At 49.7% G+C, this 24421-nt stretch overlaps 9 protein-coding genes across 9 annotated transcripts; 5 read left to right on the top strand and 4 right to left on the bottom strand.

Moving 5' to 3' along the window:
* Positions 1–46: 46 nt before the first annotated feature.
* On the bottom strand, positions 47–1812 carry MYCFIDRAFT_210069 (uncharacterized protein). Its single transcript, XM_007923835.1, has 3 exons — positions 1656–1812; positions 430–1480; positions 47–379 (listed from the first exon to the last, which is right to left on the bottom strand). Exons 2-3 carry the CDS (start codon positions 1404–1406, stop codon positions 331–333), a joined length of 1026 nt encoding a protein of 341 aa, XP_007922026.1. The 5' UTR covers positions 1407–1480; positions 1656–1812; the 3' UTR covers positions 47–330.
* Positions 1813–2437: 625 nt separating this feature from the next.
* Positions 2438–6085, bottom strand: MYCFIDRAFT_127594 (uncharacterized protein; the record flags this gene model as incomplete). The annotated part of the gene is made up of 5 exons (XM_007923834.1): positions 2438–3274; positions 3407–3778; positions 3848–4336; positions 4616–5286; positions 5407–6085. The coding sequence occupies 5 exons, from the start codon at positions 6083–6085 to the stop codon at positions 2438–2440; spliced, it is 3048 nt and encodes a 1015-aa protein (XP_007922025.1).
* A 7244-nt stretch (positions 6086–13329) lies between these two features.
* Positions 13330–14078, top strand: MYCFIDRAFT_62991 (uncharacterized protein; the record flags this gene model as incomplete). The annotated part of the gene is made up of 3 exons (XM_007922075.1): positions 13330–13345; positions 13431–13600; positions 13656–14078. The coding sequence occupies 3 exons, from the start codon at positions 13330–13332 to the stop codon at positions 14076–14078; spliced, it is 609 nt and encodes a 202-aa protein (XP_007920266.1).
* A 159-nt stretch (positions 14079–14237) lies between these two features.
* MYCFIDRAFT_76701 (uncharacterized protein) lies at positions 14238–14984 on the top strand (the record flags this gene model as incomplete). The annotated part of the gene is made up of 2 exons (XM_007922290.1): positions 14238–14781; positions 14866–14984. Coding segments are annotated over 2 exons (663 nt in total), but the record flags the coding sequence as incomplete, so codon positions are not given.
* A 73-nt stretch (positions 14985–15057) lies between these two features.
* On the bottom strand, positions 15058–16255 carry MYCFIDRAFT_210068 (uncharacterized protein). The gene has a single exon (XM_007923833.1). The coding sequence runs from the start codon at positions 16155–16157 to the stop codon at positions 15279–15281; it is 879 nt and encodes a 292-aa protein (XP_007922024.1). The 5' UTR covers positions 16158–16255; the 3' UTR covers positions 15058–15278.
* Positions 16256–16498: 243 nt separating this feature from the next.
* On the top strand, positions 16499–18385 carry MYCFIDRAFT_129273 (uncharacterized protein; the record flags this gene model as incomplete). Its single annotated transcript, XM_007923832.1, has 1 exon — positions 16499–18385. The coding sequence occupies one exon, from the start codon at positions 16499–16501 to the stop codon at positions 18383–18385; it is 1887 nt and encodes a 628-aa protein (XP_007922023.1).
* A 406-nt stretch (positions 18386–18791) lies between these two features.
* On the top strand, positions 18792–19865 carry MYCFIDRAFT_27242 (uncharacterized protein; the record flags this gene model as incomplete). The annotated part of the gene is made up of 1 exon (XM_007921611.1): positions 18792–19865. One exon carries the CDS (start codon positions 18792–18794, stop codon positions 19863–19865), a length of 1074 nt encoding a protein of 357 aa, XP_007919802.1.
* A 104-nt stretch (positions 19866–19969) lies between these two features.
* MYCFIDRAFT_29063 (uncharacterized protein) lies at positions 19970–21441 on the bottom strand (the record flags this gene model as incomplete). The annotated part of the gene is made up of 2 exons (XM_007921713.1): positions 19970–20487; positions 20619–21441. The coding sequence occupies 2 exons, from the start codon at positions 21439–21441 to the stop codon at positions 19970–19972; spliced, it is 1341 nt and encodes a 446-aa protein (XP_007919904.1).
* Positions 21442–22262: 821 nt separating this feature from the next.
* On the top strand, positions 22263–24391 carry MYCFIDRAFT_170814 (uncharacterized protein; the record flags this gene model as incomplete). Its single annotated transcript, XM_007923831.1, has 6 exons — positions 22263–22312; positions 22347–22518; positions 22548–22589; positions 22613–23561; positions 23618–23895; positions 23921–24391. 6 exons carry the CDS (start codon positions 22263–22265, stop codon positions 24389–24391), a joined length of 1962 nt encoding a protein of 653 aa, XP_007922022.1.
* Positions 24392–24421: the final 30 nt, after the last annotated feature.

Genomic DNA, 24421 nt, shown 5'->3' with positions numbered 1-24421 from the left:
TGGCAAGTTCGGCGAGGGCAAGCCGATGCCGACCGAACCTTCGCTTCTGGATTTTCACGTGCGCCGACTGCACTCTGCACTCTTGCGTGGGCTATCTACAGCGACTACAACTACTACAACGATGCTGGCGCCCCGTACGCGCATGGCATGCAATGCACCGCCGCGCGGATCCCTGGATATGGTGCTCTCTGTACGAATCTTCGGGCATGATATCTCTTTTACCGCTGCCGCTCTTCGCTCTTCGAACGATGTCTGGTCCCCCCGTCCCACAAACAAGTCTTCCTATACCGACCCACCAAATTGCACCGCAATCATCCAAGGACGACTCTACTACTTCGTAATGAAATTAAGGTAATCAGCGACGATGAGAGTAATCATGCTAGTCAATCATGTCAGCCTCGTCCTGTGCATATGGGAAACGATACGTACGCGTGTGGTGCAATGCGCACATAATATGTCGAGAATCCGCGGTAGAATCGCAGTGGGCCTTCTTCTCGGATGACCTTTTGGAAGCAGTCGAGGAAACCGTTGTACGGGAGTTTGCCATCTGGTCCACGCGATTGCTTTTGCAGACGAGTCTTGACGAAGTCGAAGGGCAAGGAGAAGAAAGATGCGAAAAAGCCAGCAATGGCGGATGCCGTCAAGGTCTGTGCTCGAGGACCCATGGAGCTGTCCTTGAGCTGAGACTTGGCCTCTGAGAAGAATGCGAGCTGTCCGAAATTGAGCGCCATGGCCCGGACAACAGTCGGGCTGGCTCCTGCCCATAGACGAGCGACGCCCTCGTTCTTGGATATCCGCATGAGAGCGTCACCCACGCCTTTGTAGTTGGCTCGGTCTGCCTTGGGCTTGAGTCCGTCACTCTGCATCCGAATGAGTGCCAGATCTGCCGGGTTGCCCACGAATGCGGCAAGACCGCCAGCACTCAGACCGGCGGCGGCACGCTCTTTGAACCCGATCTTCGTTCCTTGCTCTTCTGCACGTGCTGAGAGAGCCTTCATAAAGGTGTCGAAGAAGCCCAGGCGTGCTGTGGTGTACACCGCTTGGCGCAGCAGGCCTGCCGACAGACCAGTGTACAGATCCATGACCTTTCCAGCAGCAACGAGTTCCCGCGTGACCGACATAGGCGTGGGCTTTGGCCCAGTCTTGACACCCTCGCCGGCTAACTGCAGGCGCACCTTGATCATATCAATCGGCTGGATCACCGACGTTGCGACCATGCCTGCAGCTCCTCCATTGATGAATGGTAGAGCTACTCGCATTAATGGTGAGTGCAGGAAATCATTCTTCGCTTTCTCCGGATTCTCTCTTGCCTTCTGCACCGCTGCCGGTGCTTCTTCTGCCGCGCCCTTGGCTGCTGTCAAAGCTCCCTCGGCCTTGCGCTTTGCAGCCTCCACGATCGAGCTCATGGCTGCGTGTGATGAAGTGGTGATCTGCTGCGTTTGTATGTGGAGAGAAGCAGGGAGGCGGTCTATCTATACCACTGTGCCGATTAGAACGGGTTGTACGTTGTGCAGTTGGCAGTTATTCTGCGACGTGAAGAAGAGCAGATTGCCCGCAATGCTGGCTCTTGCGTCGCCATTACCGAACTTGGACGCGACATTGGCCTGGACGAAATACAACGGGGTTGAGGACCCGATGGCACCCGCGTTACTCACATGTGATGAACTGCCTCACGGTCAAGCCGAGCGAGCGACGCCCCACGTCCACAGTTCCCAGCAGCGGTGCTGAATGGTGGTATTTGGATGGATAGCTGATTGGGCAGGGACAGAAGTCAGGTAGTAATGTGTCAAGGTCACGTTCGTTGCTAGGAACAGGTAGGTGTAGGGAGGAACTTGAAGCAGGCAGGTCTCGTTGGGAGCCAGCTATAGCTACGACACGATTCCGCGGTAATACGAGGAGGAGGAGGAGGCGGTTCAGAGGCCAGCTCGCACGTTATTTGCTGCTGCTGCTGCCGATGGTTGGCTGGCTGGCTGGCTGGCTTGCTTGCTTGCTTGCTTGCTTGTTTCTCCTTCTCCTCCCGCCTGACCGCTGTCTACCGCCGTCTACCGCTGTCGTGTTGCGTTAAAGGTACCTCAGTACCTGTGCGGGGGCGCGAACCACTCGGAAGACAATGAGGCGTGAAGGGTACATGTAACGTGACCGAGATCAAGGGTGCCGGTGCGTCAATAATAATGGCAGCTGAGAGGAGGAGCGGATGGAACAGACTCAACAGAGGCAAGAGCTTGCAGTTGCCAGTTGGAGCTTGGGCGCGATTTGCGGGGCAGGCACGATCGTCGTCCACGTCACGTCACGTCTCACGTGCTCTTTCTTACTCATCTCGTCTGTATACCGAACTCAGATGCTACAAGGGAAGCACGATCAAGCACCCGACAGATTCTAATAGCCTGACTATGCTCGTCCAGTCGATGTGGAAGAGTGATCGTATGGATGATCACTTTCATCCCTTTCCCCCTCGTCCAAGAACCTTTTCAGTCGTTTCGAACGCTCTATCGAGCTTAGCCAGCGCCTCGGCCTTCTGCTTGTCAGTGACCAGTTTGTCTCCAAGCGGCAGACTGCTCAAGGCACTACTCATGAGTTCAGCAGCACGTTCAGCGGTCAGCTTTGTGGAGCTCAAGCGCGGCTTCAACACACCCGCATTTGACATGCCGCTGCTTGCCGACGTCGCTACTTGGCCATGCTGTGAACTTGGATAGTAAACACCTTCTTTGCGGCGCAATCCGACTTGGCCTTTAGGGTCCACGAATGTCTCGTAGCCATTAGCATCGAGCACTTCTCGTGGAACATCCTCCGCCGGCCCAAGGGTCACGCTGCCGCCTTCGAGAGCTTTCTGTGTCTGCTGGGCTGCCATGCTTTTGATCATTCGGGCATTCTCCTCGCAGCCCTCAACGGCGAATCGAAGGCACATGATTGCATGCTCTCGAATGTAGGGGTTGTGTTCGTCCGTTCTGCAGCACGAGACAAGTGCCTCCAACCCACCGTACCGGCGAACCTGGTCCTGCACAGTCCGATTCTTCCATATGAGCGATGACAGAACGAGCACGGTAAGCTTCTTAAGATTGCGCCATTCAAAATCGGAAGGCTCATCCTGGTCGTGCTGCAAATCATTGCCTACAGGGATCTGAGCTTCCTCTGGATATGCCAATGGAGTGTCCGCTTCATACAAAGAATTGTTCGTCCTCTGTTGCGGAAGAGGAGGCAGCGTTGGATCTCGTTCGTCAATATCAAATGGCCTCTCGATAGCCACTGGGGCCGGCGAAGGTGGTTTCAGCCGTGGCTCGATTGGCTGCGGCGCTGCTGCCACAGGCGGAGGGTTGGAGGTGCTGTGCATGGGCTGCTGTGGTGCGCGGGCATGATGCATTGTAGCGGCATCGGCAGATAGCGCTCTTTGTGGAGTATGACTTGAGACGCGGCGCGGAATCTGAGGAATCACCGCACCCACCTTTGGGATACCACCTTCCAGTTCTCTGAGAAGCGTCACAAGTTCACTGGCCATTTCCCACTCCCCCAAGATGCCTTTCCAGACGCCTTCCTCCGTCAAAACCGCGAAGAATTCGAGGTACTGGTAAACGCCTTCGTACATTCGTTCCATATCCCACAGGTTCAGAGGGAAGTCTTCTGGTTGCGCTTTACCGGCGTGAATCTGACCTTGGAGGAAAATCAGGGCACACGTCTGAGGGATGATATGCTGGCGAAACTCAGTGAAGATGAAGTTGAGGATATGTAAGTCCACTCTCGACGGCAGGTTCGGCAGGTTCAGCACCGGCTTTGATGATCCGTTCTGCATCAAGGCTTGTAGCGGCGGTTGCATTGGGTGATGTGCAGTTTTGTTCTGCGCGTTCGCTGCAACAGCTGCCTTTGCAGACTCACCTCTTGCTCGAAAGATGCAAGTCAAGAGCTTCATAATGACCGCCTGTGCCGGGCTAATGATGTCTTTCGACCGAGACCTGTCGCGGAAAGCGTGGTATGCATATGGCATGAGACCATTCCTGAGGATGGCTTCCATGATCTTCACCATGAACTTGAAATACAGCTCCTCCTCCCGCAGATCCCATGCTGCGACAAATATGAGCAGCTCTCGGAGCAAATTACGCCCGTTGCTCTGCGAGAGGAGAAGGTGTGTTCTCACTGTGTGCATATTGAGAAGTGCATTACGTTCCTCAGAAGTCAGTGTTGGGTCTGTTCGAACTGGGGGTGTGATGCCGCTCATGATCAGCATTGGCAGAACCTCAATCTCGCTAGGGCCGAGAATGAGCGGGACATCTGTTAAGAGTCCACGGCCGTCCTCTGTCGAGCCAGGATAATCTTCCTCGTCCTCTTCTTGTTCCTGCTCGCTTTCCTCGAGATCGTCATCTTCAACACTACTCTCGGCGAAAGCCTCGTCGACCATGTCTGTTGAAGGGCGGTGTTTGTCAGGCGTCTTTGGTAGTTCTGGCGGTAGTTGAGCCGGCGATTGGGCCTGTGAATATGGTCGTGCTTCCAATTGACCTTGTAAGTGCTCTTCAGTCTGCTGTCCTACTGCAGGTGTCTGCCGGGGGTCGTTCGGTTGACGTGGAGGAGGCATGTCATTCATGCTGCGAGTCCTTGCGACTGAGCTTCCCGTCTCGTCAGTCCTCACAGGCCTAGTAGATGCAAGGGTAGGGCCAGGAGAGTCTGAGATGTCGTATCCTTCGAGACGTTTCATAAGCTCTGCTTTGCCAGATTCAAGAATTTTCGTTCCGGCTTCTGCAGTAAAGAGCATTCGCATATCGTCTGCCACCACAGGCCGAGACTGAAGGCTGGCGCTATCGAAAGTCAAGTGGCCATCTCTGCCGTATGCAGGAGGGTCAAGAGGTGCTACATGCGCACTCTCAGTCTTGTACTTCTCGGCGAGCTGCTCTTCAAGCATGGCAATCTTACGTTCTACTTGACGAGTTTGCTCGGCCACGGGGACGTCGCTCCTGAGGACGGTCTGTGTTTCCGTGACTGCGATCATCTTCGCTTCGTAGACTGCGAGATCCTGTCGGTACTTTGCCATGGCATCGTCAAATGACCCTTGCCAATAATCTTGGTCATCTTGATTCAGCTCGGCCCACCGCCTCGGGAATTCCATGTACGATTCGAATAGGGTCGGCTCACGATCACGCTCGATTCGATAGTCTTCAGCCTGCAGCTGATGCAGGCGCTTCACGAACAGTCCATACCCATTCCCGTAGAAATGCTCTTTACGTGCAATTTTCGCCCTTCCCTCCAACGAATGCTCAGGGATTGGGTGGTCCGAGAACGGTAAACTGTCCCAAAGTGGTTGTGCTCGATCATCGGGTGAAATGGTCCGTTCGCCATCCGTACCGTATGCTCGGAGGAAGTCGTCCTTGTCGAGAGGAGGCATTGGTTTGGAAGTCGGGTTTGATGGTACATCTGTCAAACTACCAGAAGATGTCTCAGGAACATCCTCGGGCGCTAATACTGTATCGGAGCTGTTGTCGAACAATGCCACCCACAGCATCAGCTTTCGTCTCTCATTCTTGGCCGCAAAATTGTTCAGGAATTGCAAGGTGGTGATGAGCAGCTTTTTGTATCCATTCACTGCCCACTGCCACTTCTCCTCGTCGCCCGTTCCAGCGTCACCGTCAAAGCCTCTTGCAGTGACTCTGACGCAGCAATTGATCAAGCGGAACACTTCGGTCTCGATGTGATATGAGGCCGCTAGATTCTGCACATGCTCTCCCGCAAAAAGTACACTGCGACTAATTGACACCAAGTCTATCAACCTTAGAAGGTCCTTCCATAGCCCGGGGTGATGGGAGGCGATCAGAGCACCAGAAGTGCTCTCGTAGTCCACGCTGCTCGGATCCCAGATGGTGAAGCTCCTCCTCTCCAGACTGGGTATGGCAGCTTTGAAGAGAGCGGACAGGTCGGCCCAGTATTTCTCATCCGTGCCAATAGCCGCACGAACATCGGCTCTCTGCGCAGTGCTCTTGAGGACTTCCTTGGAGACTCTATTGTCCATCATGTCCAGCGTACTCTCCTTGACGTATGCAGGGCTCTTGAAATGCTGGGTATAGACGGGCAGCGCCAGACGCACGAAGACGCTGTGGGCTTTCGCCATCTTGGTGTGCGCGTCGGCGTCGCGCGCCATGGCGGAGTGTGGTTCTATGTCGGATCGCTATTGTCGGAGGCGCCGTCGAACAGCATTGTCGATGCTGTGGACAGGGCAAGCAGAGCAGAGCACTCGGAAAAGGCGAGTGGTTGGTGCCCAGGCTACCTAGTAGGGAGTAGAGACCGGAGGTGCAGTGGTGAGTGCAGTGGGTGGTAGCCAAATGTCTGCTTAATCAAATATTGATGGACTGCGAGCGCTGAGGTGCGCCCACCCACCTTAGCGGGGTCCGGGCTCTCCTCTAACCGCAGTTTAATCGTAAAAGCGCGGTTGCTCAGTCTAAATAGTACAATAGCAACGACCGCAGAAATGCAGTTGTCTTAAGTGAATTATTAGATCTTATAGACTATAGATATCTAGCTATAGATGCAAAATCTGAATAGTTAAAGCACGTAAACGGTTAAGATAAAGCGAACCGTTAGGACCAATCAGCGGCTGCTAAGAGTCAGCTGTTTGTTAGTAGTCAGCGGTGTATAGGTGTTAGCGGTATATAGGTAATAGCGGTTCAATTATCTATATAGGTATACTATTCTATGCTATCTATTACGCTGCCGCTATCTACCGCTCTGCCGCTGTCCACCGCTCTGCCGCTGTCTACCGCTTAAAGAAACTGAACATCCCAATCTACATAAAGCACCCTATTACTAGTCCTTATATCCTAAGCCTTGCCTATTGTTATAAGTAGTAGCTACGTCGCATTAGTTACGACTAGCACTATCTAGATCTTATTGCTACTAATACTGTTTACTCTAACCGTAATCTCCTTATTGCTAAGCTTATAGACTAGTAGCTTAAGGAGTAGATCATCTCGGAGTGTTTCCTTCGTAGTTATTATAAGGCGTACGAATAGCGAGAGGCTACGGATAGTACGGTACGTAAAGATTTAATTAATCCGGCCGATATTAGTTATACTACGATATTAGACGAAGTCGCTACGGCGGAAGACTATACGGCGCTAGGTTAGCTTATCGTCGAATGCAAAGCGCTTATACTAGTAGATCGTATCCTGCGGAGTAGTTAGTATATAAATATTGAAGCTAGGATAATACTAACCTTGTTTATCGGAGTATAGTTCTCGCGGTTATAGTCGTATCGGTATACGTCAATTAGAGGCTCTCGATAGCCGCTAAGTGCATTATTCTTAACCGGTAGAAGCAGGAATTCCTTGTAGTAGTATTCGAGAAGGCGCTCGCTAGTTACAATACCGAGGTAATCGTCGTCGCTAAGGATTGTCTCGGTACTATTAAGCATAGTCTAGTTATCTATATCGCTATTAAATCGACGCTACTCGGACCTAGGTAACATACTCTTAAAGAGTTGTAGGTTCTGATCGTATAGGTCTTTTAGCTGCTTTGTTAGTATAGGATAATCGGATACGTAAGCACCCTATAGTAGCAAACGCACCGTTATATTTAAGCCCTGCCGCTAAAGGAGGTTACGCTTAGGGTTAATATAGTTAGTTATATAGATTTGCTGCTTTATCTCCTTATACTTGGCTTCGCTAGCAAGGATATTGCAATTCGCGGCTAAGGCGTATTTAGCGATAGTAACGTTGTAGTGCTAGCTAATGTAGACATTTGGCCGCTTTACTATGCTACGATATTTAGCGGCACCCTTCGTATCCTTCGCCTGCTAATTATTAGCAACTTGGCTTGCTACACTTATACTACGGCGATCGCGGGTTCGTAGATTCTTAGTATTAGCGATAGCGCTATATTCTATTAGTTCCTAGAAAACCTGCCGCATAGCAATTATCTTAGCTATGTAGTTCTTCCGTTGTTTAGTCGTCGTCTTTTAGGATATAAGGTTTATATTTGAACGTGCTAATACCGAGAAGCTGCGGACGAGTGCGGCAGAGACTAGGATTTCATCGAATTCTAATAAGACTAGTAGCTGCCGGGCTTGGTACTGTCGCTAGATATAACTAAAGAGGTTGCTAATCGCAGTGCCGCCCTTACGTACTATTTTACGCATAGCTTTAGCAAATTGTAGCTCGATAAGCTCGTCCTATAGCCAAGTGCGTAGCAATACTAGTATAAGGACTGACTAGCAAGCGTGCTCGGATAGGCTGTATTTAAGCAGATGATGTAGCGGTAACTAAAGCCGATTCTATCTAGGTAGCATAGGAAAAGTACGTAGCTCCTTACTATATACTAGTTAAGCTGTATTTGTTAAGATCTTACTAAGTAGGAGAGTGTACATTATGTAGCTTATACCCTTGAATTCCGAGTGCGCTAGATTAGATAGACGTAAAAGGATGATATCTATCGCTAGCGATATCTTTTATAGTGCTATAGAGTCTAGTAGCATGCTGTACTACTTGCTAAACTAGGTACGGGCTAATTGCCCGGCGATACTGTCTATATATTAGCGAATGCGCTCGTTTTCATAATAATACCGTAGATCGGAGACCGAGACCGTTAAGTTGCCTCTATCCTTAGCAGTCGTATAGTAGTACCGATAGGAAACAGTAGATATAGGTCCGAGTATACCGGAATTCTCTTGCTGTTAAGGCATATCGCTAATGTATACTATAACAAAAGCTAAGATTGTAGCCTCTATGCCATCTAGTAGGCTAAGCTATATACCACGATCTAGTGCTTGCAATGCTAGTGCGAAGGCATTAACTACATCGTCTATATTGCTACCGTAAGGTCTAAGAGTGAAAGGAATAATATTGGAGGTACGGTTACGCTCCTATATCGACAGTCTAGCTATAATAATATAGAAACCTATTAGCGATCGATACATATTCCGATAGAGGCCGAATCTATTAATAAACATAAGATATAGCAAGGAGATAACCTTGCTTAGCTTAACATAGGTGTCGATAAGGTGCTAGCGGCTATAAGTTATAATCTCTAACTCGCTACGAATAGGGTGTGTTTAGTAAATTGGAAGTATTCGACTATCCTTAAGAATAACGCGTCTAACAATATATACGTACGTACCCTAAGGTAGCAAGTCCTCGGCATTAACCTTGCTTTGGTATAGGTAGTGCACTACGACAGTGCTGTTACTAGGCCGCACCTAGGATTCTAAGACGTAGTAACTGAAGACCTCGGTGTCGATTAGAAACAGCTCGTTCTACTCCGGGTCTTGAATCTTAAGCTTCGTAGCCGCAGGCAGCTATTAGAATTTATAGAGGCGCTGTACCTATATAATAGTCGACCCCTTCGTACTAGTATAATTACGCTCGGTTCGGTTATCGAGCCAAATAGCTAAGACGCGGCCGATATAACTCCAATTAGTAGTGTTGGCGGCATAGCAATTAGCATCGTTACAACGGAACCAAACGAAATCTAATAGAAAGATTGGTCCGCCTAGCTTGCCGATAAACTGCTTCTAATTAACCGAAGGTACTAGCATTAGGGCATTAGTCTTTGCTGTCTTAGCACTACGCTTCCTAGTCGGTAGCATATAGTTTAGCGCTTTGCTACGAGCTAGACTAGGTGTATAGGACGTAGAAGCTATAGGTATGCTCGGATTAGCTAGATACGTAGCGAAGGCACTAGAAGTTATTCGAATCGAGCTCGCCTATGCCCGAGACTAGCTAAGTTCGTTTAGTAAGTCTACGAGGAGGGCGAGACTACTATACATTTAAATATCGGAGGCTAAGATCCGCGTAAACAGCTATTGTAGATTAAAGAAGTAGAGCGGCTCGGAGACCTTCGCTTCTTTTCCTAGTATAGATAGTAGCTTCTTCTACTCGAAGGCGACCTCTTAAAAGCGCAATTCGAGGAGAGGAAGAACTAACTTAAGATGCAACTTAATAGTGTCGACTAAGCGCGGAAGATCTGCTATCTAAATACTATCCGTAATTAGTATAGCAAAGATCTAGAACAGCGACTAATAGTCGGCCCTTGAAATACCTATATCTTAGAGCTAAAGACTAAAGGCGAGTTCGAGGGACTTAATTACTGCAACCTTGTAGCCCTTTTTCTAGTCTAGGACTCGAGACTAGTTATAGAACTAAGCTAGCTCTAGCGGCGGCAATATAAAGCTAGCCGGTTGTTAAGTCTAAGTAGGTACTTAGGCTTTATCTTCCTCGATATACTCCTAACTAGGTATAGCAGTCGCTTACTACACTTCGAGGGGCTCGTCTTCTTCTTCGCCCTTAATCTAGTAGTTAGCTATTTCGATAACCTCCTTAGTAGTTGGCATATTATAGCTACTAGTGTCTTTAGCCTATATAGTCGCTAGGTCGAGACTTAGCAGTTTAGATATTATGCGACGTATAGGCTTAGCTTTATTAAACTATATACCGAGGCCGTCGTTAGGCTACTCGATGCTCTAAGCAACATCCTCTATATTAGGAAGGTCTACGGCTTTAGCTTCCTTATTATCCTTATCTTCCTCGTTACGCGAGCGCTTCGTACTAGATACTAGAGCAGGTGCTAATACCGAAGGAACAGCCGTATCGCCTTAAGTAGCCGTGTCGGCTTAAGCACTCGTATCGCCTTAGTTATTTAGCGCAGCTAGTCGGTTAGTACTGCGACGCAGAGCGCCTAGTAGCATAAATAAGTATCGGTGCATCTTAGGTATGTATCGAATATCGTGTAGGGTATGTGTATGTATATATATGTCGAATAGTATAGAGGTAGAGGTAGAGGTAGAGGTGTCTAGTTGAATTTGTTTGCTACGGAAGGCAGTCGCGTATAAAGGAAGTCGCTAACGCGTTACGTATATGCAAGTCTAGCATATGAATATAGACGCGTTTAACGCGTGTATACGGCTTTACTAGTACTACTCGATCTTTCGCGTACTATAGGGTTGTTAGTAGATATTAATATTATCAATTTATTATAGTTTTATATATAAAAAAATGCTAAAAAAATTAAGCGTATATAGCGTATATAGCAACAGCAATAGCAACAGTAGATAGCGGACAGCAGATAGCAAACGGCGCCCTAGCGCTACGTAGACAGTATTATAAAAAATAAAAATAAAAAAGCATTAAGTAGCGCGGCGCTGCTTGCGCGGCAGTAGCGCAAAGTCGAGCTTATTCGCCTCTACTAAGGCGGCAGAGAAATCTCGCTTCTATATACCTTATAGTTAGTATATCTATTATATAGCTGCTAGTATACTAAACTATACCTTGCGGCCCTTGTCGCTAGAGCTAGGCTTTGCTAGCATTAGCTCCTTTAAGTCGGAGCGCTCTAGATTATCGAACTTTTCGTCGATTCTATATATATAGTTAGTTGCAAATTATTCCGCAAGGCTCGGTAGGTGCTTAATAGATATAGATGCTCGATCTATAGAAGGTTGACTTACGAGTAGCTATTATAACTAAGCACAAGCTTAGTGTTAGCGTTAGCGCATCGTTTATCGCCTATAAGTATTTATTAGTATCTATATCTAGTATAATAAGTATAACTTACTAGGAAGATCGGTATCCGCCCGAAGGCAGATCGCTACCTTCGAGCACAAAGATCGAAATAGCCCTAGCACAGATTATTAGTATATATATATAAACATCTTACGGAGCTCTCGGAGGTATCGATTTAATAGATAGATAGATAGATAGACGTAGACGCAGATGCTTAAGCCGAAGCTTATATTGAAGAAGCTTAGCTATATTATACTGAATAATACGAGCAGTATACTTATATTGAATGAATATACACCTATAGAATGCTTTGCCCTACTAGCTAGAGGCATCGACGTCTAGATAGCCTTTCATATAATAGAAGCTGTATTATTATTAGCATTACCGAGCATTACTGATCTACTAACGCATAGCAAACCTATATACTATAAAAAAATCATCCTTATTAAAGAGGGACTCGAAGAAAGAAAGAGTGCCCTTATTATTAAGGGACTTTAAATAAGCATTTTGCTCAAATTAAGCGGCAACGAATTTCTAAAATACCAATCAGTATATAGCCACTACACTAGCAGCAGCAGAACACGAGTAGCAGTAGCAGCGGCAGTAGCAAAAGCTAAGTAGCGGCAGCAGCAAAAGCTAAGCAGCGGTAGTAGCAAAAGCTAAGTAGCGGCAGTAGCAAAAGCTAAACAGTAGATAGCGGTAGAGCGCTAAAAAAGGTGAATAGGCAGTATAGTCTGAATTCTGAAAGATAGAAGGACTTATACGAGCTCGAGAGATAGTATCATTCTTAAAGGTTCTCGATCCTAGGCATTTGCCGCAGGCCTAGCTATATAGGAGGGGCTAGGAGGTCTAAATGTCGTTGCTATAGATCGATTTAATAAGTTCATCTTTCTGTTTATAACTAGCAGTCTCGAAGTGCATTATCCGAATGCTATAGTCGAGCTTATTACGATTCGAAAGGTCTTTCTTAAATTCATTTGCTTATAGAGTAGTCGGTTTAGGAAATTTGCCGGGAGAAATGCGAGCTTCTAGGTACTTTACTAAATATCTAAGGAGTTTACGGTACTAAATGCCTAAGTTAGTGCGCTGTGCCACTAAACTACACTGCCTGTTTATATAAAAGTATATAGGAATATCAAATAGATAAATAGTGTATAGGTGCAGGTATTAGACATAGCCGTAGTAAGCCTAAAGGCTAAGATTTATAAAGGCTTGAAGGCTAATTCTAATCCTAATTCTGATTCTAAACTTGAAGGCTGATCCTAATTCTGATTCTAAACTTAAAGGCTGAGGGCTAAACTTAAAGGCTAAAGGCTAAAGGCTAAAGAACAATATAGAATAGATTAATATTACCGGAGCGTCTAGTCCTAGCCTCGCAGGCCGGGTCTCCTAAGCAGGAGTAGGAGCAGGAGCGGCTTCACTAGCAGAAGACATTACGGGCGCGAGAAGTATTAAATTAAATATAAAATTGGCGGAGCGGAAAGGGCGGCGGCGGTACGAGAACCTTAGTAGTATATATAGATAGAAGAACGATAGTATATATATAAAGTCCAATCGCACCCCCGCGGAGTAACCGCTCGGCGCCTATTCTTATTGGACCTAACCGTTCGTAGGTATACTAACCGTTCGTATACTAGCAACTGTTCTAAAGATTAATAGTTTAATAGTATAAACCGTAACATTACAGTTAGTAAAGATATTAATGGTTGGTGAAGATGTAACAGTCATATACACGGTTAGAATTTGGTATAACTATTGAAAATCACATGACTGTAATCTTACAGCTAGGCCGGACTATATACGCACGCTAAGGCAGCAAACTTATGGAACCTGCAGTGCCCTGCCCTGCTTCTCTCACGCGTGCAGTATGTCGGGTTACGAAGGTAGGTAGGCAGGCACAAACACAGTCTGATCAAGTTGCCCTTGCCCCTCATCGCCATGTCCATATCGGCTGACTGACCAATGCAGTCGAACACGATAATGCTACCGGAGTTGAGCACGCGCAGAAACAAGAAGCCCGCCGTCGACCAGACCTGAGCACATTCTTCAGCACATTAGACGTCGTTGATACTTCTGGCTCTCGGCGACCTCAAAATGCCAACTCTTTGCCGCTCCCGCAGGATGTATCCGCTGCATTTGTGGGTTCAACATCCTGCACTCTCGTCTACTTTGCCATCTAACGCAACTACATAGCGGACCCTCGCAAACGCCTTCTCCATGATGCGTGGCCCCGAGACAGACCGATCCGCCGACTCCAATTCCGAGCTGATTGGCAGCTTGATTGAATCCCTCATGGCAAGCGCAGATCACCCTCCCTCGCACGTCGAAGGTGTTCCGGACGAGTTCATCGAACAGCTGGAAAGAGTGCCAAAGAAGACATTAGAGAAAACACCAGATACGTCCTGTCCCATATGTGCTCAGAACTTCCTCGACGACCGTCATCCACTGGTGGTGAGATTACCTTGTCACAAGGACCATCTCTTCGACCTGGAGTGTATACAGCCGTGGCTGAAGCTTCATGTCACATGCCCACTTTGTCGGTTGGAGTTGATCAAGAAGCAAGAGCCGCCGCCGAAGGACGAAGAGGAGGAGGAGTTTGATGATATGTATGCTTGATGGACAGACGTAGACAGGCACTTCGAACTTGACGAAGATAAACCTTTTCCTCGCCAAGAAAGAGAAGTGCGGGATAGATTTGTGAGGGCAACCATAGGTCGATATGTGGTATTTATCACCCAGCAATTTCTATACTTTTCCCAACTAACATCCAAATAGAAGAAAAGGAAGTTGATTGACAGAGGAGGCTACAACGCCCTTCTACCGGACCTGAACAAGAATTCGGATCAGAAGAACGCGATTGCGGCCACCAACGACGACAACGAAAGCGATGGTGACGATGATCTGAGAGTGTTGAACGAGAAAACTTTGGAGTTCAGAGACACCTTTAAATACATTATGCGAGCTGCAGATACTACCACCCATAGAAGAGACGAACCATACCTACGAGCTTATAAAGAAGTCCACTGCACAGACCTAATGGACAAGAAAGACAAGCAACAACTTCACCGCAAGGACATCAATGCGTCTCAAATGAGCTGGGCCAATCTGGCAAACACGCTGGAGGAGATCGCCAAGGGAAAAGATGATCCTACAAAAGGATATCTAGCTGGGCGGATTGCTGGTGAAAAGGAACTGTGTCACAGCAACGACGACGAGAGTATGCGAGAGATGCTCAAGCGAAAGCAAGTCAAATGCTTTCAAGTGTTATGGCTATACTACTTCGAAGGACAGGCAGATGAGGAACTACTGCTGAGTAAAGGTTGGTGAAGCTTGAGTGGATCGTATGTACACAGTCTAGAAAATATTCAGGATAACCATCAGAATGAACTGCTCCGCTCTGCAGATCGAGCGGCGGTCGGCACATTGCAGACAGTGGTCCAGTCTCGAGCATCGAGCGCAGAGCGCGTACAGCTCCGCTCTACAGATCGAGCGGTAGTCGTTACGTCGCAGACAATAGTATAGCCTCGAGCATCGAGCTTAGAGCGCATAGATTGCTACTTAACGCGTAGTCCTCCTTTACTCTGTTGCCGCTAATGCCCCGTAACCAGGCCAAAGGCTGTATATCAGGCCTACGGACTAGACAGTATAGATCAGGCAAAGAGCAAAGCATCAAATTTCATAGAGCTCTCGCTATCCTGATCGTCTATCAGGAAGACTGAGAAGAGCCATTTCTCGCATGCATTCCTTTCATTTCGCCTTACGCCTCGCTAATTGTGCAGCACTCGTCAGCTCTAAATTAAAGCTGGCGCCCAGAGTCTACCATCTGCCACCTCTGCCGCTATAGCCTCCACCTCGATAAGAACGTCCTCCACCACGGCCTCCACCATATCCTCCACCACCACCACGTGAGCCGTAGCCGCCACCTCCATAGTCGTCATAGCCATTTCGGTCATCCACAGGCTCTTGTCGCTCTGGTGCTCGCCGACCTTTGAGTTCTTTGGCCAACCGGTCGTTTTCCTTTCGCATCTGAGCATAGCCAAGGTGCATCTTTCCAAAGAAATGGTCCGCTAGTCGCCTGTCATTGTCGAGTCGCGACAAATATGCGCCACACACATCACAGACTTGCAACTTTTGGTGCCCAGAAGGACCAGAGGTGTCAGACAGTGCCTTCAACTCTCGCTCGCGCTCCTCCTTTTGCACTTTCTTCAGCTTCAGATTGTGGTGCTCCTGGACGGCAAGGTTGACGGCTCCTTGCTCAGCTAAGATTTCGATCTCAACCATGCCTGCCTCGATGGTCCTGGTCAAGTCACCGATCGCCTTCAGTAGATTGTTGGTCTGCCGAATCTCGTCTGGTGTCTTTTCCAGTCGTCTCTGTGCAGCGTCTATTCGGCGGTCGCATTCGCTGACGTATTTGCTAATATCTCGTTGGTAATCGAACTCGAAGCCCCACGTCTTCTTCTGCTCGTCTGAAGCGGCTTGGTACTCGTCTCGCAGGTTTGGCTGGTGAGCCCTGTCGCATGCACCAAGGTCTTGTTTGGTATTCGTGAAGAGATCGTGTGGACATCCGCCACAGAGGTAAGACCGGCACACTTTGGGATCTGTTATGGTGAGAGCGGCTTGCTTGTGTGTGCCCGGCGCGTTCATCATGGTATCGCCCATGAGCTGCTCGAGCAGCTTGCGCTGTTCGGCGGCCATCTTGGCCGACAGCGAGGGTGAGTGTCGCGTCGCCTGTGGAGGTGTGTTGTGAGGCGGTGTTTGATCTGTCCAGGTGCAATGTAGCTGCGAGCGGTCTGAGCGGAGGCAGCAACATTCAAAAGTCGAGTGTCGGTTTGGACGTGAGCTTCCTGGAGAAGACTGAGACTCGCGAGGCCGATCCGGCAGAAACAGCCGCGACCAATCAGCAGGCTCAGCCAGCCCAGGCCAGGGCAGTTCGCGTATCGTCGGCGTCGGGCATGCATGTGAACGTGTCCGCAACCCGATCGCACGTGTCCTGATACTCTGATACGAACTGACCTTCCTGACCCTCACACCCAGACATGAGGCTCGCATCTCTGCTGGCACTCCCTGCCGGCTTGCTCTCCCTCGCCTTCGCTGACACTGTACCCATCTCAGGCGACTACGACGAGCATCTTCATCTCAAGCCGCTTCCAGGAGGAGCTCTGTACGCTGGGTTCAATTTCACCGCTTCCACTTCCCTGCACGACTACCAAAACCAGCATTTTCGCTTCTTTCCTCGATCTCTAGGACAGATACTGCAACACACACGTACGTCAGAGCTCCATCTGAGGTTTGCCCTCGGAAGATGGGACGAAGAGAGTTGGGGCAGCCGACCGCGGAATGGGAGAAGGGAAGGCGGCACTGGTGTGGAATTGTGGGCCTGGCTGGAAGGAAGTGATCAGCAAGAGGCAGAAGAGAGATGGAGTGGCCTCGTCAACAGTCTCAGTGGCTTGTTTTGCGCAAGCTTGAACTTCATCGACCGAACGAAGACTATTCAGCCCATACTGAGCTTCGAGCCCGAGGGTACCCTGCAATCGACGGGATCATCAAAGCTACATCTCATGCACGGAATGTTGCCCCATGAAGTTGTCTGCACGGAGAACTTAACACCGTTCCTCAAATTGCTGTCATGTAAAGGCAAGGCTGGCGTCTCGAGTTTGCTGGACGGGCACAAGGTGTTCGATGCTAACTGGCAGACAATGTCCATTGATGTGAGGCCAAAAGGAGGCAGCCTCGAGGTCGAGCAGACCGTTGATATGGTATTGGACATCGAGCGTAGCATGCGCTCCAGAGATAATCCTATCCCACGACCGCCTCCGATAGAGGAGATTCCCTGTGACGAAAGCAAATCATACAACGCTCATGATACATGCTATCCCAAAAGACCCGAGGGAGAAGTTGGGTGGTCGTTGAGTCGAATCTTTGGCAGATCGATCCATGGTAGCTGTCCTCTGGCGGCACGGCATGATGCAGTCGATGTCCTTCTGGAAGTACCTGCGAGCAGAAACGTGGAAGTCAGTAGTGAGGTGTCACCGGAAAGCGCTCAGCAGGATGGCTCGGGCTCACGGCTGTATCGACTCAGAGACGATGCGGACTTTGATCTCAAGCTTTCGCAGCAGGTCATTGAGCAAGCTCCCGAGGAAAGCCAGGCACTGCTCCGCGCAAGCAGGCAGATTACAGGCTATGGTCAAGAGCGAGGAGGCATGCATACTGTCATCACTAACCGACGTCCGACGGCACAGCGCGTTGTTTTCTTGGAAAGTCTCCCTTGGTTCCTCAGGCCTTACATGCATACGCTCCGCGTCGAAGGCGCAAAGATTGAGAAGATGTATTACACGCCCGCCATCGATCGCGAGAAAGGCACGCAGCTGGAGCTGTTGCTGGAATTGCCTCCCTTCTCTGAGGTCAACATCGCCTATGACTTCGAGAAGGCCATCCTGCGGTACACGGAGTATCCACCAGACGCAAATCGCGGCTTCGATGTTGCGCCGGCTGTTCTGCGCGTTCTCTCTCAAAACGGTCAAGAAGATAGCTACCTTCGCACGACTTCACTATTGTTGCCACTACCGACTCCAGACTTCAGTATGCCTTACAACGTCATTATCTTGACCTCCACCGTCATTGCTTTGGGATTTGGAAGCATCTTCAACCTGCTGATTCGACGCTTTGTCCTGCTGGAGGAGGTTCAGAAATCTCCGATTCCAGAGAAGGTGAAAGCGATTGTCGCAAAAATCGGAGCTGTGGTAAGAAAGGGAAAGCCAAGACCAGAGGCGGGCGGGTCTATACCGAAGAGTCCTGAGCTAGCTGCAGCTGCGACTGGTCGTGATTTTGATCATGATCTTGGGTCGATTTATTCGAGGAAGGCCGGAACAAGATTGGCGAACGGGAACAGCAAGGCGCCCCAGCAGGCGGCTGAACATAGATAGTCTCAGAGCAAAGAGTATTTCAGGGCGTTTTCGATGATTGAGATTGATCTTCTCCGCCCATCTGTTCTCTTGCTGACATGTCCCATTCTTCGACAACACGGTCATCGTGTTGCGACGACATCATGGATCGCAGAGTTACATGAATGTCTGCACCGAGCAGTCTCCGAATTCGCGGCGGCGGCAACGCAACGCAAGCTCAAAGGCCGAGAAGGACGAGATCCGCTGCAGGACAATGGTAAGGAGTCAAAATCCTCTCTCGCCCATTATTATCTTCACTCTTTCAGCGCTCGTCCTGGCTGCTGCTGCTCTCCTACCAACACTTCTCCCTCGCCTTCGCGTTCGCCTCCTCTCCTCTCACCTCCCGCTGCCCCACCTCGCAGCATTCAAATTCTCTCAACAGCACAGCATGGCTTCGTGCGACTACGCCACAGAATTGCACATTGCGCTGCTCGCCGTCCAACGCGCCACCCTTCTCACCAAGTCCGTGTTCCACTCGCATGCGAAAGGCACCCTCAACAAGCAGGATGCGTCACCTGTGACCATTGGCGACTTTGGCGCGCAGGCACTCATCATCAGCGCCCTGCAACACAACTTTCCCCACGATGAAATCGTTGCCGAAGAGGAAGCCAAGGATCTTCGCGAGAATCAGAACTTGAGACAAACAGTGTGGCATCTGGTCAACAATGCTTCGCTATCCGATGCAGCTGCAGAGAAAGAGCTTGGTGGAAGCATAGCCAGTCCAGAGGCCATGCTTGACATCATCGACAAGGGTGACAGCAAAGGCGGAAACAAGGGCAGGATATGGGCCATCGACCCTATTGATGGTACCAAAGGCTTCCTGCGCGGTGGACAGTATGCCGTTTGCCTTGGGCTTATGGTAGACGGTGATGTTAAGGTCGGCGTCCTGGGCTGCCCAAATCTACCAGTCTCTGATTCCGAGCCTTTGACTGAAGGCATTGGTTCCGATGCCACAGACCAAGAAGGCAAGGGCGTCCTCTTTTCTGCTGTGCAGGGACAGGGCGCAAATAGCAGACCTCTCGGCAAGGGCTCTTTGGCCCCAGCTTCCAAAATCCAGATGAAACCGATCAGCAACATCTCAGAAGCCACCTTCTGCGAGTCCGTCGAAGCAGGTCACAGCAACCAGGACGACTCAGTCAAGATTGCACAGAAGCTCGGCATCACAAAGCCAAGCGTAAAAATGGACAGTCAAGCGAAATATGGCAGTATCGCACGAGGTGCGGGGGATCTGTATTTGCGGTTGCCAGTGAAGAAGGATTACGTGGAGAAGATCTGGGACCACGCTGCTGGAGACCTCATCGTGCGAGAGGCAGGCGGCCAGGTCACAGATGTGGAAGGTAAGCGGCTGGATTTCAGCCTGGGCCGAACGTTGAATGACAACAAGGGTGTCATCGCTGCACCCAAAGATGTGCACAAGCATGTCATTAAAGCAGTGCAGAGTGTCTTGAGCTCGAAGCAGTAGGTGTTCGAGCATGACAAAAGCTTCCATATCTATTAACTTTAGAGCACGAGCCAGAATGGCTCGATTCTAGAACCAGAGTCAAGACTTCGCTGCCAGGGACGACGCTACTCGTATTTAAATCCTTTATCGTTCTGGAAGAGCTTAAAGCGTGGGTGGCCGGCTGTGTCAATCCAGGCGTGGAACATACCGCCACAGTTGTAGTCGAAAACGACATGTCCTTCACCATGACTGAGCTCGATACCAATAATCCCTCCCTCACCCTCGCCCGTCTTCTGCCACCGGTCTGCAGCTGATTGCTGGAGCTGACCGTTTGGTCCTGCTACAGCAGTGACAGCAGACTGTAGTGGAACGGTGCTTCGATCGGCGTAACGCGCAATCGCTGCACAGGTCCGGACAGCATTTACACGTAAAAAAGAATCGCCATTTCCCGTGCCTGACATGGCCACAGCACGAAGAGCAGAAGCATCGTCGTTGAAGTCATTCCTATGAACGGTGTTGTAGCCCTGCAGATTAGGAATGCAGTCACCCAACAATGATAGGAGTTGAGACAACGGCGACACTGCAGTAGGCATCAAGGTCGGAGCAGAGTACCACTGCTCGGCCCAAAAGCCTGCGCCCAAGGCTGGAACATGAAGTCAGCATGGTTGCCACGCTGCTACTTGGCCGGGCCTAGCTATTGTATCATGAAGAGCTTGGAGCCAGCCAAATGTGCTGGAAGAGGTCGGAAATTGAACAAGGGAAGAGGAGACCTACTTGGAGTGTCGCCAATGCGACCAGGTAGCTTATTCGTAAGACCACCAGTGCTCGTTGCTGCACAAAGAGTGCCAGTGCTGTCCAACACCACAGCTCCAACCGTCCCTTGAGGCAAATACTCTTTTCCATCCCATTGGGTGTCGCCGAACATCATTGGGTCGGAATCCTTAATCGTCTCATCTGCTCGAGCATGGTCCAACGAAGTCTCTGAGCAGAGTGCATCCGCGTCCCTCTTCATCCTCTCATAGGTCTCATCGTCATGGCTCAGTCCGAGTCCTCTTCTATGCTCATCCCATCTTCTTCTCGTCCAGAAATAGCTAGGTCTCACACTTTCCAGGCCCCATCGATCATTCAGCTCGTCACATAAATCTCCCTCGAGTTGACAATGTCCCTGCGCTCCTCCTCCTCCATCAATTTCATTGCCTCTGATTAACATCTCCCTCGCCAGTTTAATCGGGCTTTTCGCCTTCTTCACTTTCATTACGCCTACGCCTCTTTTCACGTAGCCACGAGTCACCATGACTGACGCTTCCAACTCGTGCGTGCCAGCTGTAGTGTACACTGCGCCTTTTCCGGCATTGAAGAGGGGATTCTGTTCTAAGAGGACGACTGCTCCAACCGCTATATCTAGCGCTGTGGTCCCGGGCTTGAGAAGCTCAAGATGGGCGCTTTCCACGATATCGAGAAGGGCGTAGCGGTAAGCTTTGTATGAGGATCGAGGCATGTTCTGGCGAGTGATGTTTCCAGCTCCGCCATGGATGATTATGCGAGGCGTGATACGGCCTGGCTTTTCAGATGCTTCAGAGGGAGGCTTGTACTCCATGCTGCTGACGTCTAACAATTAGTCCACGCGGTGATGACTGACAGTTTGTGGTTCGGTTGGAGTAGAAGATTATATTGCTCCAGGTTCTGCAGAGCAAGCTCTTGGCGAAGCGTCGGAGGGTGCTGCGGCCTTTCGCGATCAGAAAGCCAGCGTCCGACTTTCATCCATCATTCATCTGCCTAATAATAACATGATAAGAAGCATGCCTGAGGACCTGCAGCGGCATGCAAGGCCACGAGCTCTCCGTTGACATCTTGATACCTCAGCCACCACCACATGGCAACGAACTACAGTAATCATTAATACCTACGCCACAGACATCCTGGATATGCGGGGTGCATGTGCCTGAACGAATTTACCTTGGCTATACTACTTACTCTTCTCACGCGCTCAGGAAACCCTCAAGATGTCGTACGAAACAAGGCTGTTCATCCATGGAGAATACGTCCAGGGCTCGAGTGGAGAGACATTGGCGTCTGACATCGCTCGCGCTTTGAGGCTTGCAAAGTTCTAGAGCGAAACACTTTCATGTTGGGTCTAGAGAGAGAGTTCATCGACTCTGCCCTTCGCGCGCGAAAGGCCGCAGCTGTTCAAGTATTCCTATTCTGACTGAGTGTCCATACCGGAAATACCATCCAGATCTGCCGTGCCGTTTGGAATATCCACTTCAATCCGAGATGAATTCGGGCTGTATGTATTCCATATTTCTCTTTCTTGGACGAATACGCCTTCCATACGCATCACAATCATCCGGGACTTCCATGCTCCTGCGGTCTAATCCTCCCCGACCCGATTCATTTTGACCTCCACGTTCGACGCGGATGTACCGGCACACCGTCTACTCTGCTTCAGTATCTTGCGCGGACTTGGAGTGGCAACGTTATGAAAGTTCCTGATCCAGTGAGGTTAGGTCCGCCGGTGATAGAATCTACAAGCGTCGTAAGCTCCATCATGTGTCCACTACCCATTACTACAGCCGCCGCCTTACCACAGGATTCCCTTCCTACGAACAACCCGGTCAATCAGACTACACAGTCCGCGCGGACCGCAGTTCTAGATTCCGAAGGAGAATCCGACGTGAACGGAGACGACGATCAACAAACAAGCTGAATCCGAGGAAGACTAGCGAAAAGAATCAGAAGGAGGGCGTCAAGACGACGACGGAGACGAGCCTACATCTCAACAAGAGGCAGCAGACGAGTCTGCACCTGAAGAGAAGCAAGCAGACGAGTCGACATCTGAAGAAGACCAAGCAGACGAGGGTAAGTACTGCATTCTGCCCGATATGCTCAACCGCGGAATCCGGAAGGAGCTCGTCCAGCACCTTAATCAGTCGAAGTCAGCTTATCGTACAGTGTTCATCGCACGCGATAGCAGCCCACGTGGCAAAAAGTGGCAACAGCTTGCCTTCGACAATATTAGAAAACATCTCGAGTTTCTAGGTCAAGAGTACATCGACATGCCCATCCTCATACTCTCGACAGAAGAAATGCTAAGTGCGTCGTTTCCATTCTTTCCAGGACAGGCATTCTACCACGACATATTATACGCCCGATCTGCTACCAATGACCCTTCTCGGACTAGAATGCCATACCTATCATACACCAACAAACGGCAGAAATCTGTAGAGATTGCAAATGTCAACTCCGTCCTAGTGACTAGTCTTGTTGTAGACTTCCTCCACGAGGTCAAGGCCGCCAACCGTTCCGTTTTTGCGGTAAACGATTCAATTACAGCGCAGCCGAGCAACCTCGCTTCCTTCTGTGCCGCCTTCAACTTCACTCTACTACAAATTAGTATCACGGCCTCTCAGCTAGAGCAGACGTTCGCAGAGAAGCTTGAAGGGGCTCGACGCGATAGCAGCTGCCTTGGCGAGCGACATAAACGCGTCTGGTTTCGATTCAATTCGGAAACTCTCGCCCACCAATTCTATGGTATAAGAGAAAGTTCCGCAATTGACTTGATCTTGGCATGGTGCCGTAAGACGCAAGATGGAAAGGATATCACATCTGCGCAGGCAAGGATCGGATTGGGACGGGCTCGTGCTAAGAAACCGTTTAATGATGCAGGGGGGGATTTCAGAGAAGTCCAGCGACAGGATGGCTCGGACGATCGTGTTCGTGAGGCGATACTGGATCAGCTACTTTAGTCTATTATGCGATCGGTGCATTGAGAGCTTATTCTTTATGCCTAATTTTGCTCATTGGTATTTTCATATCTCGATCTGCTCTTGTGGTTCGATTCTTCTCCCTCTTCTTCTTCTTCCCCTTCTTCCACCGCTGTACGACTGCATTTTGTTTGAAGCGAAATGATTTTGTCCTTTACTTCACGCTCTTACTCAGACGTGACCTCCTCGCCTCCACCATTCGTTACTACAAGACTAACCATGTAGGTTGTCTTGCCGTCTATCATAGTAAGCGGCATACTCATCGGCGGCGCTGCCCTACTGCTCCTGTATACTCACCCTCGCCGCTAGCAGAGAGACCGAGTGCGCTATACATACGATAACGACCGTGTTCGACCACCCGCCATAAATTATCTCACAGCACTTCCGGAGTCACAGACTCCACGCCGCTACTCTCCCTCTCCTCCGCCTGGCTATATGAGCGACAGCGCCCCGACTCAATCCAGTTTCATGCCTCTTCCAGATGTCTACGCCCCTTTTAACGATCAGAGTCTTGACAATGCTAGCGTCTCTAATACGAACATAGCCGATAATGCTACTCCAGAACACCAACAGGAATTCGAGTTTGTCGAGACGAGTCAAATGACGGTGGCAGATGCCGGAGAAGGCCTTGGTTTCGGCTTTGGTGACGACAATACGGGTGGCGGACGAGATATAGCTAGCGAGGAAGCCATAGGCGGTGTAGCAGAGTGCGGCGACAAAGACGATAGTCTCGACGGTAGGCCATTTGGCTCTAGTACCGCGGGAGCATGGTTCATCGGTTGAAGACTATGCTAGAAGGAAGGCAATTCCAAC

Source organism: Pseudocercospora fijiensis, assembly GCF_000340215.1.
Source record: "Pseudocercospora fijiensis CIRAD86 unplaced genomic scaffold MYCFIscaffold_1, whole genome shotgun sequence".
Taxonomy (NCBI): domain Eukaryota; kingdom Fungi; phylum Ascomycota; class Dothideomycetes; order Mycosphaerellales; family Mycosphaerellaceae; genus Pseudocercospora; species Pseudocercospora fijiensis.
The sequence above is the reverse complement of the archived record's forward strand: the minus strand, read 5'-3'. Positions and strand labels throughout refer to the sequence as shown.